At 39.4% G+C, this 18,276-nt stretch overlaps 1 protein-coding gene across 1 annotated transcript in view; it reads left to right on the forward strand.

Moving 5' to 3' along the window:
- Nucleotides 1-16,677, forward strand: part of ptp4a2b (protein tyrosine phosphatase 4A2b) — a 31,179-nt gene extending 14,502 nt beyond the window's left edge. The window contains exons 2-7 of the mRNA XM_056257600.1: nucleotides 6,992-7,268; nucleotides 7,581-7,689; nucleotides 7,791-7,883; nucleotides 11,956-12,086; nucleotides 13,731-13,805; nucleotides 15,527-16,677. Coding sequence (XP_056113575.1) covers nucleotides 7,264-7,268; nucleotides 7,581-7,689; nucleotides 7,791-7,883; nucleotides 11,956-12,086; nucleotides 13,731-13,805; nucleotides 15,527-15,638 — 525 coding nt within the window. The 5' untranslated portion in view covers nucleotides 6,992-7,263 and the 3' untranslated portion in view covers nucleotides 15,639-16,677. The remainder of the gene's footprint in view (nucleotides 1-6,991; nucleotides 7,269-7,580; nucleotides 7,690-7,790; nucleotides 7,884-11,955; nucleotides 12,087-13,730; nucleotides 13,806-15,526) is intronic.
- Nucleotides 16,678-18,276: the final 1,599 nt, after the last annotated feature.

Genomic DNA, 18,276 nt, shown 5'->3' on the forward strand with positions numbered 1-18,276 from the left:
AGCATCCTGGGAGCTGTTATATGATTGCTTGTGGCATGGCCTGTGGAAACCTGCATTGCTGCGTATTAACCTTTCTGGAACTGATGTAAAGTTTACTGCTTGTGGAATTTGCTTAATGGCCTCAAATCATTCCTGCCCTGCTTAGGGTAGACTTGGGCTTATCTTTTCTTATCTAGATGGAGAATTCAGGCGTTTGCTCTTGTGTTTTTAGTTGCCGCTGCACTTTCTCACGTGGCTTCCACCACGACAGTACAGCATGGTGATTACAACAAGTCAGACAGATCTGAACAGGTGTATCCTCACGTTTCGCTCCCCTCACTGCTTGCTTGGTATCTTCCACATACTTTGTAGTGGAAAAGGAGTAGAGAGTCTGTAACAGCTGTGCATGTTTGAAGCTGCGGAAGTTCTAGTGAGTACCACAAAAGTGCAAAGGCTTCACTTGTCATGTCAAAGTGCGGCAACTATCAACACTTGTGTAAAACGCAAACACGCATGTTCTCATGCAGGATTCATGTGATCAGTTTTCTGTTGTTTGCTCTAATGGCAAGCATACTGAAGTGGCAATCAATGGCAAATCTCCAAAGAGTGCTTGTCACCTGAAGAACATTTTTCTTGTACTTGCATACATCTGTTCTGTGTAATTGGGGTGAGAATAGTATGCGTCAGTGCTGTCGGGGGAGTTTTTCTGTGAATTGTCAATGCATGGGTGGATGTTTGCTCTCAGCAGGGTGGAGTGCATATGCGTGTGCCAATTATGCTGTGTTGAAGGGATACTTGCAGTTTTAGACACTGTCTGTGCTGAAGCAAAGAATAAGTCTGGAAAGTGTGTACCAGTACTGTGGTAAAAAGTCCACACACTCTCTCACACACACACACACACACTAGGGCTGGGTATCGTTATAAAAAATTCGATACCGATACCATGACTTCGATACCAGTTCCTGAATGATACTTTTTTCGATACCAATTTATGAACCGATAATGTTATAGCAGAGGCTGTAACATTTAATGTGAAGAGGGAAAAATAACAAGAAAGCTAAACTGTTAATGCAGTTAACCTTAAGGATAAGCACACTTTACAAGATGCCTATATAGTTTAATGAGTTAATTCTGTTTTTCCCATTAAAATTCTTCTGGATTCCGTTTTAATTTTTCTGGATGGTTAAATAAAATTATATTAATCAAAAAGCATGTGTAATTTAAATCATGAAACGTGTTCAATTTAACAGCAATTTATTAACAGTTTAACAAATTACATTCTTAGTGTGTTTTTTTTTAATTCCATTTTATTTTTACCCAGTTCTGTGCTTTCCGTTTAATTTTGTCTGTTCCATTTTAATGGTTAAATCAAAAACATATCTAATTAATTGAATTCATAAAAACAACTTAATTTATTAATTTGTATACAATAATAGGGTCCTAGGAATTATTTTTTTTTTTTTTAAATTGTGTGTGGATTTAATTTTATTTATTTTTCTGGTAATCAAATGAAGGCATAAAACATTAATTTATCTTTTATTAAAATGAAAATTAAACAAGCTCTCTTGTTTTTTGGCAAACAAGTGCTACACAACAGAGGTTTACTGTTAAAATTATAACATGGAAGAAAATTTGTTTTAATAATATTTATTAGTAGTAGTATTACATTAAGATGAACATTATACTGTACAAAACTTAATTAAATAAACTTATTTTGACGGGTTGCCGTCTAGACCTTCTTCTGTGATGTGATGGTTTCTCTCAAATGAAATGTTGTCAAAGTGAGAATATTAAACCGCAAAGGGACTATTTAAATATGAATCCTGGATGTTCTGCTGAAAACAGTCGGGCTACTTAATATTTTTGTGGAAATCGTGATGACATTTTTTCAGAATTCTTTGAATAGAAAGTACAAAAGAACCGCATTTGTTTGAAATAGAAATGTTTTGTAACTGTATAAAGGTCTTTAACACTTGCATTAAATTGATCAGTGACAGTAATTTCTTACTACTTTCTTACTACTGGAAAAAATGTGACACAATGTTTACTTATTTGAGATATACTTGAAGGTTATGCAATTGCTTTAACTTTAACAACCTTGTGTGTTTATAGCCAGAGGTTTGAGCACAGCATGAGCTGGCACAGCTCTTATCTTTGGTTTTCTCTGCATCGCTCTCTCCGTCCCTCAACCCAAGGCCTGTGATCTCACAGACTCATTCCCCAACAGTTGTGAAGGAGAGAGGAAGGCCTTGCAACTGACTCTGATACAGGTCAAGCTTTGAGTCTGTAGTTCAGACAGAACTTTAGGGGAAAAAAGAGGTCAGGTGTGTTTAACAAGTAGAAATAATTGACCAATGAAATCAATTATTGTTGCATTCTAGTATTACTCTATGTTCACATTTCCGTCAAATGACATTCATTTCTCATGAGTGAGTCAGTTTGTTGCTTTAATCTTGGCCTAGTTCTGTGTGTTCTGACTTTCTGCAATGCATCCGCACACAGACCCTTTGGCCCATATCTAGCGCAGGTTTCTGACTGGATTTATCATGGAGGATGAAAACACAGCCTCAGTGTCCCAGCTGGATTTGTTGCTCAAATCAGAGGGATCTGAGAAGGATCATTGCTTTGTTGTTGGCATATTAGCCATTCAAAAGCCCTGTAATCTGTTTCGCTGGCTGAGGAGCATTCAGATGATTTTGGCAGGGTTAGCATGTTCTCAGATGCTGCTTTTAGATGTTTTTGTTATCCCTAGCCCGTATTTGAAAGCCACAAATAGTTAGGTTAAGTTATATGTACACATTCACAATCATTAGACCTCTATTACACTAGTGTTTATATCACAACATGAGTGAGTCACACTTTCCTGCAACTACTAAATTCCAGCAAATGCATTTCGTAGTACTGCTAAATCCCTAAAATTCATTCACAGATTCTCGCCCCTGCTCTTACAGTATGGGATATGCTCAGTCATGCTACGTAAAACTGTCCGTAGCTCCTCTATCACCTGTTTGGGCTGCTGTGTTCCCAGATAGAGCGCTCATTATCACTATGTACACTACTCTCCTAGATTATGACAAGAGCAGACGAATGGCCTTTCAAACTTTCTCAGCTGCGTTGGGTCGAGGGAAAGAGGGTTCAGATGGAGGGAAAGAGGGCTCATGGAAGAGAGTAAATGGAGAGAGATAGACAGAGCTCTGTACCCAGTGACCTCTCGTCTAGATAACAAGCAGCAGTATTTCACAAAACAGTGGGCAACATGAAACTGTCATTTCTGAGAAGTCTTCCTTTTTCCACTACTCGGTTCGTACATGTACAGGGCAGCTGGTGTGTGTGTGTGTGTGTGTTTGTATATGCGGCAGGGGAACTGAGCAGGGTGTACGTGTGACACAGCAGAGGCTTCACACTCACTCGCCTCCGGTGTTAGAGAGAAAGTGAATGTCTTACCGGACAGTTCCAGTTCTGCCTAGTTTAAAACGTGTGACCTCTAAACGCTAGATGTGTCTTGTGAGAGAAGATTGTGAGTAGTGTATTATTGCCAGCTATGTGATTACTTAGTGAATTTAAAGGCACAAAGAGTATTGAAAACTTAATTCTTTTCCCCTCTGCCATTTCTTTTCTCTCTGTCACTTCCTGTCTCACTGTTACTTGTACTCATTTCTTCCCCATCTGTTCTGGTAGTAGCAATTACAGGAGTGGCTTGCAAATGCGGTTCTATGATTTGCATGAGTTCCTGGTAAAAGTAGAGCAGGAGGAAGTTCACACAGCTGCATCCCTGATCGTATAGCTTCTCGTAGAGCTTTTTATTGGCATCGTTTACACTTGGCATTTACATGCATTTTGGGAGATCACGAATGAACCAATGTATGGGAAACACTGTAATATAATTTGACTGCTATCAAGCTATAGTTTAACCCATTAATCTTCACCATCAAGCTTAGTAACACAGCTGTGCGCTCACCAGTGCAACTAGTGAAAAGGGACCCTCTCAAACAGTGTTGACATAAAGCAACATATTAAAAATTCATATCATAACCAAAATAAACACCGGTATTCGGTATGAACCGGTGTACCGCCCAGCACAAGGGCTGGGTTAAAAATATGGATTTCTCAATTTTAATCGATTCTCATTTTGAAGAACCGACATTGATTCTTATATACCAATAATCGATATTTCAGTCTATGCTGTTTTCAGTTGAAGAATGAACAAAGCTTTGTCACGCGTCTTCCATCCAATAAATCGTAATCGTTGAAAACAGTTTTTGCATTTGTCAATCCCCAGCCATACTGAATACAAAATATTTGTTCTGAAAACACAAATCCAAAGTGGCTGCTTCGAGGAAATTGACAGGAAAGTACGTCAGTATGTAGCCGAAATAAGAAATGATGGGCCTCGCTGGTGGGTAAGTTCAGCTCTTTGGCAATTTCCAGTGCCTTCAGCTGGATGACGGCTCTGGTTATGAGCAGCCCCTCATTTATTTTTCGGCTACGTACTGATACACTTGCCTGTCAGTTTCTTTGAAATGGCTGCTTTTAGGACCCCGGTAAGCTTTTCTTTTTCTTTTTCTTTTTTAACTTTTAGCTAGAGATGCACCGATTACAATTTTCTAGGTCGATTCCGATTTTTCCTTGAGTTTGACCTGCCGATACCGATTTTAGCCGATTCCGATTTCATTTTTTCAAACCACTTTACAGCACACACAAATATTTATTTTCTATCTTCTATTTAATAGAACATTTTGCATAGAACTTTTTTTTTTTTACAGATAATCGCTATAAAATAGAACTATATAAATTACTCCTGGTGTGGGAAATTCACACACATCTAAAGTGCAGTGTTATGTAAGAACCATTTCCTTTTCACATCCAATATCCAACTAAAACAATTTGATATTTAGCAAACTAAACTTCTGTATGAAAACAGGTAATGACAATAAAATTATATATAAATAACAAATAATAAAATAAATATTGCCTCGTATAAACTAAAGATATTTCTCTCTCTCTCTCACACACACACACAGGCCTATTGCAATCACTTGTACATCAATGGCAAGTTATATTTCTCTCATCTGACACATGTCCAGCCAAGCTAAACAGGACAAGTGGGGCATGTGCAGGGAAACGATTGGGAAATAATAAAAACAAGTTTAAATGGGTAAATTTTCTATAAATATTTTTGTCTCTTCATTTTCTTTGACATAGCCTAGCCTACTTCAGTTCTTGTTAAAACACACAAGACATGCAAATTCTGTGCATTTTGGGCACTTTTTGGATGATATCATATTTATTTTGTCCATCAAAAGAGTGCTTTCACTTAAATTGAGCGCAGCAAAAATGGACTCGATCGGTGCCGAAACCCGCGCTTCACTGTTGCTCACGCGACGCCCCTGCTCGACGCTCACGCGCTTCTCCGGTTCCCGGTGTGAATGCACTCATTGATTAACATGCATGCCAAACAAAAATAAAACGCTTGCTCCCGCTTGCGGTGTGAAACGGCCGTAATTCATGAGGTTTCCTACATGTGCGCGTTTCGTGTGCACGTGTGATGCTGATGTTGCGCGATGTTAATCATGCGGCGCCCGAGTGCATTTGACCGGCATAAAATCGGATGATGTCAGACTGACCGGCCGGTTGCCGATCATGGCCGATCACGTGAAAATCGGCCGATTCCGGTCACCAGCCGATCAATCGGTGCATCTCTACTTTTAGCATTTTTAAGACTGTGTCTTTTTGGGCTCGCTATCTTCTAACATTACACTCTGACACACCGTATTTGGTTGCTTTTAATGAGATTTGTTTGACTCCACTGCCTTTATCAGTCCTGGGGGAAACGCTCGTCTTACTCATATTTGGGGTGTATTATTAACATACAGTTTAGTCCCCGGATGTAAGACGACCCCATTTTTTCAGAAAAACATCGTCTTATATTCAGAACAGTACGCTAATATCAGGTGTAAACAGGGTCATTGTTTCATTTGCTACAAGGCAATGCGGCACCTCAATGTCACGATAGCCATCTCTTTCCACCTGTCCTATGCCTTTGTGTGGTTGTTTCCTTGTGCAGCTCAATTATCCTGTCTGAACCATTGGTTTACCATCTGGCCCCTGGAGAAGAAAAAAAAGCACTTGTGGTTTTCTAGTCTTGAGCAAGCTTTTAGCTCTGCTCCTCTTTTGATAAGATAATCACTTTCCTAGTCTTGCTGCTTTTTCCCTCTTAAAGAGGCCACTTTATCTTTTGTGCCATCTATTTAGCCTCATCTGTTGGATATAGCGTTTGAGACTGCCTATTTCCTTCAGAGAATTGCAACTTGTTGACAATCCAAGTCTTCTGATGTTCCTTTTTTTGAAATCGTGTCTGTCTCAACATGTCCAAGTCTCGCATCATGAAGACTCTCATTGTGTGTGCTGTTTTTTTTGTTTTTGTTTTTTTCTTAATGTGGTTATTCAATCTGTTGCAGATCAGGGAGCCAAGATGACTTGGTTACTTTGATGGGTGTCCTTTTATTGTGGATGGGGGTGGCGAGTCGAGGAGAGAAGCGTGGGACTGTGAAACAGTTGAGGCTGTTTGAAGCTTTGCCTGACTTTAATCCTTGCGACTGCCTTTTGAGTTTTCAGAAACTCAGGAACAAGTTCTCCTTGTATTGTCCTTTTTGTGTCCTTTTTTTTTTTATCTCAGCCTCGCTCTCTACCCCATGTACACTACTTTTGATTTGAGAGTGACTGCATTTAGAGGCAAACCTGCTATTTGCATGAAACAGGACATTGTGCTCCATGCCAAATCAGGAAGTTGGTGTCTTGATGTCCTAGACTTGCTGTTATAACCTGTCTGCTTCAAATTGCCTTTCTCAATGAGACAAGTCACTGACTTATGCAGCTGCAAGGGTGAATCCTCAGTCTGAGCTGAGCAGTACTACTCTTAAGATGTTCATAAGAATTTAAAGGATGTCTAAATGATTGTTCAGCTGAATATATCTCATTCTGCACTCACTGTCTTCTTTCTCCCTCTCTCCAGTGTTTCTGTGTTGATTCGGATCACACATATATGGCGTTTGTGACCGTCTGCGGAGAGTTCTGCCAGGCTCAGCACCTCACCTTTGTGGACAAGTGAATTGTTGGGCGCCCGAGGGACTACGCTACCCAGAAGCCTCCCTGACAGCCAGCACACTGGGTCCAGTCTGTCTCTTCTATACCCTTTTGGGATCCTGTGTAGTCCTCGAGCACGCCAGCCTCACTTCCTTCCTACAGCTTTTTCTCCCTGTAGCCAATCATAAACTCTTCTCCTGAATGGGGTAATCTCAATTGTCTCAATTGGATGACTGAAGGATAGTCTCCCTTTTTCTTTAATTTCCTTTCAAGTTTCTCATCCTTTTTTTTTTTTTACCTTTTTTTTTTTTTATACATCCTTTGAGCATCGTGGACTAGATCACCCTCCTTCTGGCTTTTGTTTGTACTTCTAGTAGTCTAGTGTCCACTCACCATTGCACCCAAATTTTTTTTTTTGTCTATTTATTTTTTCATACTGCTGAGATCTGAGCCAAAGATTTTTTTTAAAGAAACAAAGGAACAGGAGTTATAAGTACTTCATTGTAATTGTTTTAAAGACGTCTTGCCAACATGAACCGCCCTGCCGCTGTTGAGATTTCCTATGACTGCATGAGATTCCTCATCACACACAACCCCACCAACTCCACTCTCAACAAGTTCACTGAGGTAAGGGAGCTGTCTGGATCCTCCTTTTGTGAATGAGCTTGTCACGAATGGGGAAACCCAAATATCTTCTCTTACACGTTTCACTCTGCCTCCCTCCTTAGGAGCTGAAGAAGTTTGAGGTGAACACACTGGTGAGAGTATGTGAAGCCACCTATGACAAGGCACCAGTGGAGAAGGAGGGCATCCAGGTCCTGGTGAGTAAATCTAATTGAAGATTTGAAGAACAGTGTTTAAAGGGAAGAAGTAAAGAAAAGGTGCTCATTTTGACACACTGAATGACAGTGCTTTTCTGCAAGATGGTTGATAAAAAGGCTACTACTGAACTCCCAGTAGTAAATCACTGGACCTAAAGGGCAACTAATAGTTGCTTCAACTGATCCAAAACTCTGACAATAGCCCTGGGCCATCCTTATTGTTGAGCCCTGCTTATTATGATTTCTATTTAAAATGAATGCTGTTCTTTTGAACTTTTATTCATTAAAAAATCTTTGTTGTGATACAATATTGAATAGCAGCACAACTATTCAACATTGATAATTTAAATCACTTAATTCTAACCAAATTCAACATGAAGTTTAACCTTACAAATTACCCCATGAAATCAGAGACCGTTTATCCTGTAACATCTTGGTGTTTTATTGTGCATAGTGAATATATGCAGTAATTGTCTTTATCAAATATCCAAGACATTCACGTTCACGGATCACCATTGAATATAGTTAGCAGTTAGGGTTAATTGAGGTCTCCTGTGTAATGAATTAAGTCCTATTTATTATGTGTTTTATAATTGTTTACTAGGGGTGGAACGGTACACAGAAGTCACGGTTCGGTTCATACCTCGGTTCAGACGTCACGGTTCGGTACGATTTCGGTACAATGGAGTGAAAAGCAAAACAAAAAGGCAGAAGGCATTTTTATAAATGTCTTAAGCCTTGTATTTTTTAAATAAGTTTTATTAATAAAGGCATAGAACCAGTTTATTTGTAGTGCACTGACATAGTTTTATATAATTAGTTTATTAATTAAATTATTAAAAAGACGAAAAGACCTTAAGATATGTTTGGTAATTGTACCTGAATGAATTTAAAATTAATTTGCTATTTCAGATCAATATATTTGTTTTCCTTCATTTTAATTAACCCTAACTTTATTCTCATCTGAATTATATATAATTGATTTCCGTATAAAATAATACTACCATTAAAAACTTTTGTTAACAGTTGTAGGTTACAGTTTGACAAGAGTTTAGAGTGTGACAAAAGCACAATGTTGTGTTTTATTGCGAGTGTACACAAATATAAGTAAACAATTTGCAGTTTTAATGATGTCCTGTATGAAAAAAATGACAGAGTATGTTTTTATGTTTCCACTGTTCTTCGCCCGTGCCTCACACACACACACACACACACACATACTCACACACACACTGTTCGATCGCGCGATTCGCGCCCGCGCCTCTCTCTCGCACGCGCGTGCGCACACACACACACACACACACACTGTTCGATTGCGTGATTCGCGCCCGCGCCCCTCTCTCTCTCTCTCTCTCTCTCTCTCTCTCACTCACTCACTCACTCACTCACTCACTCACTCACTCACTCACTCACTCACTCACTCACTCACTCACACACACACACACACACACACACACACACACACACACACACACACACACACACACACACACACACACACACACACACACACACACACACACACACACTCCAGCATTGCAATCTTGATCGCAGCCTGTTCATTGCTGCGTTCACAGTCACACCAAAAGCGAATAGAGCGAAATTGATAGCTATTTAAGAGTTTGTTTTAAATTTGTACCGTGTATTCTCCGTGCAAATTCGTGCACCGAACCGTGACGCCCGTACCGTTTCGGTTCAATACGAATACATGTACCGTTCCACCCCTATTGTTTACTAGATTCACTTAATTACACTGGCAAAAGAAATGTAAATTAACTGTAAGCAGAGCAATTTCACTCCCGCTTGAACGCAAACAGTTTGCCTGCAGAGGATTGCGGTAACTCTGGAACGATTTTATTGATTGCTTTGTCCTGTTTGCAATGGTCTTTTCTGTGATATCTTCTCAAAAGGGCGAGTGATCAAGCAAAACTTCCCGTGCTCTTTTCCCTCTTTGGATTATGTAGGTCGTTTCACCCAGAGCCCTACTGATGTCACTAACAAGTGTTGTATGTGCGTGTGTGTAATAAAAACACCTTCTTGGTGGCTTTTGAAAAAAAGCAAAGAAAAAAAAAGCGTATTTATACTTGACATTATCTCGTTCTGACCCTGCTGGAAAAGCCTAGATAGCCCTCCTAGTTTATTTACCATCTCTGGGGCCGGTTGCACCAGCTGGATGCAAAAAAAAGTTGGGTGCAATTTCTACACTGGGCTTAGCTACGCCCAGCCTTCCGATAAATATTTACACCTGTTGCACCAACTAAAACTACAACCAGGCACAATTACGCCCAGCATAGATGATGTGCTTCCACGCTGACACATTCTACAGCAGTTATATTAAGATGCCATTCAAACTTTGCTATTAATAAAGAACTGAATTGCTCATGATGTCATAACAAGTGAAGCAACAGCACCATCTGATTTCATTGATTTAGTACAGTAAATTAATTTAAATGAGGGGCTGGTTTCCATTACACGAGACATTCACTTAATTACACTGGCAAAATACTGGCGTAACTCGCGTAATTACACTGGCAGAATGGCTATATCACTTGCTGTAAATGGTCTTAAAGAGGTGAAATATTATTTCCAAGTCCCTCCGAGCAATGATGCATGGTATACAATTTCTGCCAATAACCCCAGATATATGTTCATATTTAATATTTCCAACAAAATTACATGCACAAATTTTGTTAGGTCAGTTACCTGTGTCGGCAGTGTGCAGTAGACACTCATCTTAACGATTGCTATATATCTCATATCCTATGTGAATTAACCATAAACAGTTCACGTCCACAGTAACAATTAATTCACATACATGAAATTAATCTTTTCCGTGTTGAAAATACTCTTATCAAAATAATTTAAGCATGTATCTGTTAATTTATTAAGTAGGAAAGAGGAAATTTCCACCCCTGCCTTAGTTCCATTTTATATATTTGATCATTTTTCTCCTACACAATATTATTTGAAAATAAAAAGGAAGGAAAGGTGTTAGAAGGGGAACAATATCCTTACTTCCTTAAAGAGAAGGTACAGAGCAGTTTAAACTCTACAGTCACGGACCGGTAGGGTGTAACAGTCAGCAATACTGTGTGTGTGTGTGTGATATATGGCCCATGGCATCTGTCTAACTAACTGCAGCTGTAACCCAATACCTGAGAAAAGATTTACATCCCTGCTATTCAACACTGCACCTCGAACATTTTTCTTTGGAAGTGGCTCACTCACAATTGACGGGGAATGGCTGAAGAAAGAAAGAAAGAAGGTCTGATTGGGAGCAAGGGATTGCATGTATAAGCAGCATAGTAAGAGAGAGAAGCTGAAGCTCTCTGTGGGTCAGCATGAGCACAGCGGCCCAGACAGCTGCACAGACACAGAACTGCCAGCCAGTCTGTTTCCATTATCTGTCATTCTCGCCCACACACCCTTTCTCTTTAACGTTCCCAAGCACCAAATCTTCTCACACGCTCAGATCTTGGGATTTTCAAAGAGGAAATGGAAAGCAGACCTAGATAACTACATAAAACTGCTGATAATTAATGCAGGCCTAAGCTGTGTTTAGTGATGCAAATGGATTTACCAGTAAACCACCGTACTCCCTTAGGATGACATTAGACTTGTGCGTCATTTCGGTGAACCTGATACATCTTGCCCCGAACTCCCCTCTGTCCTCTCCACTCCTCCTGACGGCTCTCCTTATTGATCTCATTTTGCCAGCTTCACATTATATCTTAATCTCCCAGGTCTGTCCGTCCTCTCCTCCTTTGTCTCCCCATAGCTCTCTCCTCTCAGGGCTTTCGCTCTAGTTGTGTGGTTTGGCTGGGAGGAGTCCAGATCTCTGTGGCCTTCTGTCTAAAACAATTCATGAGAGCGTTCTGCTCTTCCACAATGCTTTGCTCCACAAGCAAGTTTTGCAAGGCCACATGTAAAACTTCTCAAGTTAATCAGCTGTTTTACCTTGTATGCTCCCTCTAATGCTCTGAAATGTATACAAGACATTAAAGCATTTAGTCAAAATCTAAACTGCTGTTTGTTTATTCCTGTTTTTTTGTTGTTTTTTTCATGGCTGCAGGACTGGCCCTTTGATGATGGAGCTCCGCCCCCCACCCAGATCGTAGATGATTGGTTAAACCTGCTGAAGACTAAGTTCCGAGAGGAGCCAGGATGCTGCGTCGCCGTTCACTGTGTTGCAGGGTTGGGCCGGTCAGTCTTTTAGTTGTAAATGTGCTTCTTGAAATGTTTGTAACTCAGAGAAGCCCTCTTTCATTAGCTCTAGTGATAGGACATATGTCTAATCTCGAAAGAGACAAAAACTGCGTTTATTTGATAAAAAAAAACAGGAATATTGAATATGCAAAAATAAATAAAAAAAAGCATTTATTTGGTATCTTTTTCTTTGTTACTTCTGATCAATTTAATGCATCCTTTCTGATTAAAAGTATTGAATTCTTTAAAAAATAACTGATCACAAACTGTAGTGTAAATAGTGTATGGCGCATTTTTATTTCTAAAGATTTGCTGTTGAGTTTCTTTAAATTAGAAAAGAAAAGTGACAATTAGCAATATAACAAACAAGGTTAATGCAGACATCCCACCCTGGAAAAACTAATTTCCGGGAGATGGCACAACACCCCTAAACAATTATATATATATATATATATATAAAAATTATATTATATAAGCCGCCTTAAAGTGGTTCATTCATTCAATAGTATTTGTGTGCCGAGAGTGATGTAGTTGAGTGTAACGACAATAGATTCCACAAAACCCGAACGCAAGTGGTCACAGAAGACTCATTTGAAATGCGTGATAATACCAGGTGTAACTGTAATGAGTCTTGATTGACCACTGATCTGTTCACCAAAAATGTGTCTTGATACCATGTGGAAACAGGCTTTCTCTCTTGCTTGCTCAATTTCCAGGATATTAAATATAATTTGCGGGCGTCAGAGAGCCGCTATCAATATGCAGGAGACTCCCGGACCTTCTGGGAGAGGTGGTATGTCTGTTAATGGCACTTCACCATTTGGATTGTTGCAAGCAGTGAGAAATACAAACAGTAAAGAATCTTAAGCACATTCACACACAGGTAAACTTGAAACCTGCCTAATTTTACTGGACATCTTTAAGTTAAGACCGAGTTGATTAGTTGCTTAAGCAAACCATGTCTAGTCAAAAATACATGGTTGTGTAATAAGTACATGTGAGACCCAATTGTGTTTTCTTCAAACACTTGCTAACTTTCGCATATTTAGCACTTAGTCTCTCTCACCTTTTGTATAAACACACACACACACACACACACACACACACAAAACCAGTGTCTCAACTTGAGAAGTTAAGCGTCTGTGACCTGCTGGTGTTAGTATGGTGTAACCTACATCGTGCGCAGTACTGTGAACTCAGTTCTCTCGCATTCAGTTCCTGAGCTCAGTTTACACCAGTTCTTTTAGGGGTAAACAGCAGCACCATTTAAAACGAGCCTGTGGTCATGCTGCTCTCCAAGCGTTGAAGTGTTGTTTTGTTGTTGTTTTGTGAGAACTCGACTACAGACTGCCTTCTCAGCTCTTTACCTCTTTTGCACACAAGCAGCTCAGAGTACAGTTTTCTCTGTGAACACAAGCACTCTTTTGTATTTGAGCTCCCAAAGACGGTACACTGATTTGATTGTTGTTGATGCAGGTGCAAAAATCATGACCTGAAAATGGATATTTTGGAATTACTCTGTTTATTTTGAGTAGGGTTTTTTTTTTTTTTTTTTTTTTTTTTTTTTTTTTTAAGCTACAGGTTTTCAAGTTGAGTGAAACCTTGCATTATATTGAAATCTGTTTTGTCTTGTTTTCCTAGAGCACCTGTGCTGGTGGCTTTAGCCCTAATTGAGAGTGGAATGAAGTATGAAGATGCGGTCCAGTTTATAAGACAGTAAGTACCTTGGATCATTTGTCCTTGATCATTACTTCTGACATTCTAACTTCTGCTTTAAGGTTGGATACACTACACAACTTTTTAAATATCTGAACCCATTTTTAAACACTAGGCATCATACATTTGACCACTTTGTAAATGGTTACAGAAAAAACTGAGCATCATACACTGAACAACGGAGGATCAGACACTACCAGACTTTCCGAAGTCATTCCGAACACAAACTTGCACAGAAACATGCTCCTTATTGCTAGGAGACGCATGACAGATGGAAACAATATATTCTTAAAACTGACCAAACAAGTTTGATATCCTTTGACTGGATGGAGTCAAATGCCCCTTTCACACATTCAGTGTTTATTGGTAAGTTATAGGCTAATTACCGTTTAGAGATCATGGGCTTTTCCCTCCACAGACACATGTCGGTTAACTAAGAAATACACTTGCGCTCCCCGGGGCGGTTCAGCGCAAAGAGGCGGCGTGTTCCGGCGCAAACTTTCCCTCATGCTATTTTGCTGTTCTATAAAACAATTGCGCCACTGACCAGAAAAAACCTGGTCTAAAGTCAGTTGCGCGTTGTTCATAATGCTATTTTAAGCGCGCATGCTTGGCCATAATGTAGCGGGTGCACAACGCGCATACACTTTGATTCTCTCATCAACACAGATGCAGCAGTTTTTATTTTTGCAAATCATACATTATAACAAGGAAAAATATTAACACATGAGGGAAGTTTTTTTTTTTTTTTTTTTTTCCTCCCACGCCTGTTTAACCGACGCTGATTTGGGTGGGTTTCTCCCATCCCCATACAACGTCACTTCTCTGTCTTTCACGGTCCTGACGAGAACGTCTGTCTCCTCGGCTGTTAACCGCTCCTGGCGCGCGCCTGGTAAATCCGCCGTTATAATAGCAATCCGCCATGCAACATGCGCACCTGCTCTTAAAGGGAATGTGAGATGACGCTCTGATTGGTTTATTTCACGTTACGCCCAAACCACACCTATGAATAATGAAGCTACTTCAGACCAACCCCTTTTAGATTTGCGTCAGGCGCAAGAGGCATTTATCCCGCCGGGGAAATAGCAACAGCGCCGGGATCCGCCCACAAAGTTACTTGCGCTTTGCCACTTGCGTTTCAGATCGTTAAAATAGGGCCCCATGTGTGAACAGGAACTTTAAAAAAAATTACAGTTAATCAGTTAGTTCGAACATCACCAGTGAATTACCGGTATGATACTATGTGAGAACAAAGAATATGATTACCGGCATGATGCGTACGAGGGCAGGACATGCTGACCTAAGAAGTTTGCTTTGGGCCAATCATAAAGCCCTGTCGGATCTGTTTACAGAAAGCTCTGCTGCTTTAAATTGTTTTTCTCTGTGAACATGCTCTCTAGACTGACATCTGACCATTGTGCCGAGTCTTATGCTCAAAGCTATGCCTTTTTTTCCAATCATCAGTCTTGTCGTGAACAGCACATTTGTGTTATTACCAGAATAGTCAATCTGGTAATTCATGTGTCAAAGTCTGAAGTTTAAAAATCTGAGCCTATGCCCATCATGCATCTGTCAACTCTTACCGTCTATCTGCAGACTTGCTCTGACTTTTGGCATCTAGCGAAACTAGGAGGACATTATTTGGGTAAAAGTTGTGTATTCCAGCCTTTAGTAGATTTTAAACTGCACTCTCATGTTAATTTTTTTTATTTATTTTTTAGGAAGAGACGTGGAGCCTTCAACTCCAAACAGCTTCTTTACCTTGAAAAATACAGACCCAAGATGCGTCTGCGGTTCAAGGATGCCAACGGTCACAACTGCTGTATCCAGTAGTGTGTCATTCTGTCAGTCATACAAAACAACAGTGGGAATTTCAACCAGGGTAGAGGGGGAGCAAAAGCTGTGGGTTATAATTGTGGTGATTTTTTTTTTAATCAAATAAATCATGGCTAATCGATCACAGAGATGTAATGAATGAACGCTGATCTATGGATTCACCAGCAGTATCAATGCGAAGGGTCAAAGCACACAGATCAGCCCGTAAACCTGGTTGGTTAACCAGCGTTAACAGTCACGGGCAAGAATATACACAAGTTCCCCTGATTTCCCAAATTTACAATCATGGGATGACTTTTTATTTTGTGTTATTTCCGAATGAGTACTTCGAACCAAGATTTACAATTGTAAAATGCTGTCATTGTTGATTTTTATTAAGACTTATATTGTTGGGCATGTTCTTTTTTTTTTTCTCTTTTTTTTTTAGCATTTCCACAGACAATAGCCAATTTTGTTACAGAAACAACTTAAGTAGGCATATGATATTTTTTCACAAAACAAAATTAAGAAGTTCCTTTCCAATGCAGCAATTACCCCCTTGAAATCACTTTTAATTTAGGGTTAGCCTAGGTTTTAAATGTCAGCTGTATTTATTCACAATAATTTGTGTCTTGTCAGGAGTGTGGGTGGGGTTAGGACACTTCTTTCTTTCATGGAGCCATGTTTTTTTCTCTTGTTTTTGTAATCTATGGGGAGTGCAATATTCTGTCCAGTTTAGAAAAGCCCTCACCCTTAGGACCGTCCTACATCCAAATTCAAATACAGGAGGACACTTGGCTTGTCTTAGGTACTCACTTTCTATAGCTGCTCTTCGCTGGCTGGTCAGTAAAAGCTTTACCGTTGACCTTGTTGTGACACGCACACATAATGTGTACACTTAATCTGTCACTCTACTGTTCAGCCCTCAGACACTGAAGGAAGTGAGAGGCGTGAGACTGGTCAGCTCTGAGTTTATTTTATTTTTAATCATTGTGCCCATTTTGAAAACACCCCCACTTCATCTTGGTTTTAAGACAAATAAATGAATTGAAATTGAGTCTGGCCTATTTTCATTGTGTGTTCCTTCCTGTAATATGTTAGCTATTTACTCTTCTTGGTGGATGAGTCACTACATGATGACTGATTTTTACAGCCACCGTCAAGATAACATCCGAAATTATGGCGGAAGATAATGTGAAAAGTAATTGGGTGAAAATGACGTGCTGTCACCTGCAACTGAAAGAAATAACAATCGTGTGATTTCTACTCTATAGCTATATTCAAACAGCAAATGACCCAGAATGTTGGACTTTGAATAGTCAAACCAAATGTGACTCATTTGACTCCATGAGGCTTTTCCACACCAGGATTTCTGTCCAGAAAGTTCCTGGCTGATCAGTGACTCGTGTACTTAAAGGAAACAGCTCCCCTATGTGACATTTCTAATGTGATGAGTGATAGTGCAGATGGAAGATGACTAAACTCTTGAAATATTTAAGTCAGTCACATGGTAGAAATCCACAGGAAGTTGGGAAATGACCTATTTACTTCCATCTCTACACCTGCTGACATAATCCACTGGAGTCTGTAATATAAAGAGTCAGATGTGCGACTAATTGTTTATCATTTTAAGTCCATTTCTAATGCATATGCTTCTTAAAGGGATTGTTCACCAAAAAATGAAATGAAAATTGTCATAATTTTCCTCGCCCTCAAGTTGTTCCAAACCTGTATGAATTTCTTATTTCTGCTGAACACAAAAGACCTAACAGTTAATGGGACCACGTTGACCTCCATAATATGGAGGGGGGGGAAATACTATGGAAGTCAATGGGACCAGAAGCTGTTAGGTTATTTAGTGTTTATCATATCATCTTTTGTGTTCAGCAGAAGAAAGAAATTCATACAGGTTTGGAACAACTTAAGGGTGAGTAAATGGTGACTGAATTTTCACCTTGGGTGAACTATCGCTTTAAATGACTTTAGTACAAAGATGGAAGTCAGATTTTCCAGATTGCACAAGTCTGGGCTGGTTTGTCTTTATCTGCAGTGCCATCTGCTGGATCGGCTCGTGTGCTGGGATCTGGACAGTTGAGTTTGGGGATTAGACCAGTTAGAATTGCATTTATTGTCTGCCGACTGATTTTGTATTATTGTTAATTTTGAATAATACTATTCAGAGAGTAACATTAGATGGACCACATAATTTAACTCTAGGATCTTAAGATATAAGATCTACTACCTTGCATAAGTCAGTTTATGTTGATAAATTGGATGTAAATCAAGACTGAACTGAAAGCACTGAGCTCTGCGAATTTACCCTTGGGGGAAAAAAAGAAAATATATATTTTTTAAATGTTTTAATTTTAATTTAACATTAAAATGTAATTTTATAACATAAGATGAAAAGGGTTCGCAAATTCGATAGTGTAGGCTGTCTTGCGTTAATAAATTTGGATATGCTTTTAAAAGGTTAATGGTTTTTTATGATACAACATATTGTATGAGATGTCTTGAAAAATGTATAAACTGTTTTCCTTCATTGTTATGACAATGATATAGTGTACATTACTCCAACTAGTGGTACATATAACATAAAGGTAACAATTTATGGTAAATTAAAATAGCCCTACATGCCACTAAACAGCGCTATTAC

This window comes from Rhinichthys klamathensis, unplaced genomic scaffold (assembly GCF_029890125.1).
Source record: "Rhinichthys klamathensis goyatoka isolate OS25496 unplaced genomic scaffold, OSU_Roscu_1.1 h1tg000140l_1, whole genome shotgun sequence".
Classification (NCBI taxonomy): domain Eukaryota; kingdom Metazoa; phylum Chordata; class Actinopteri; order Cypriniformes; family Leuciscidae; genus Rhinichthys; species Rhinichthys klamathensis.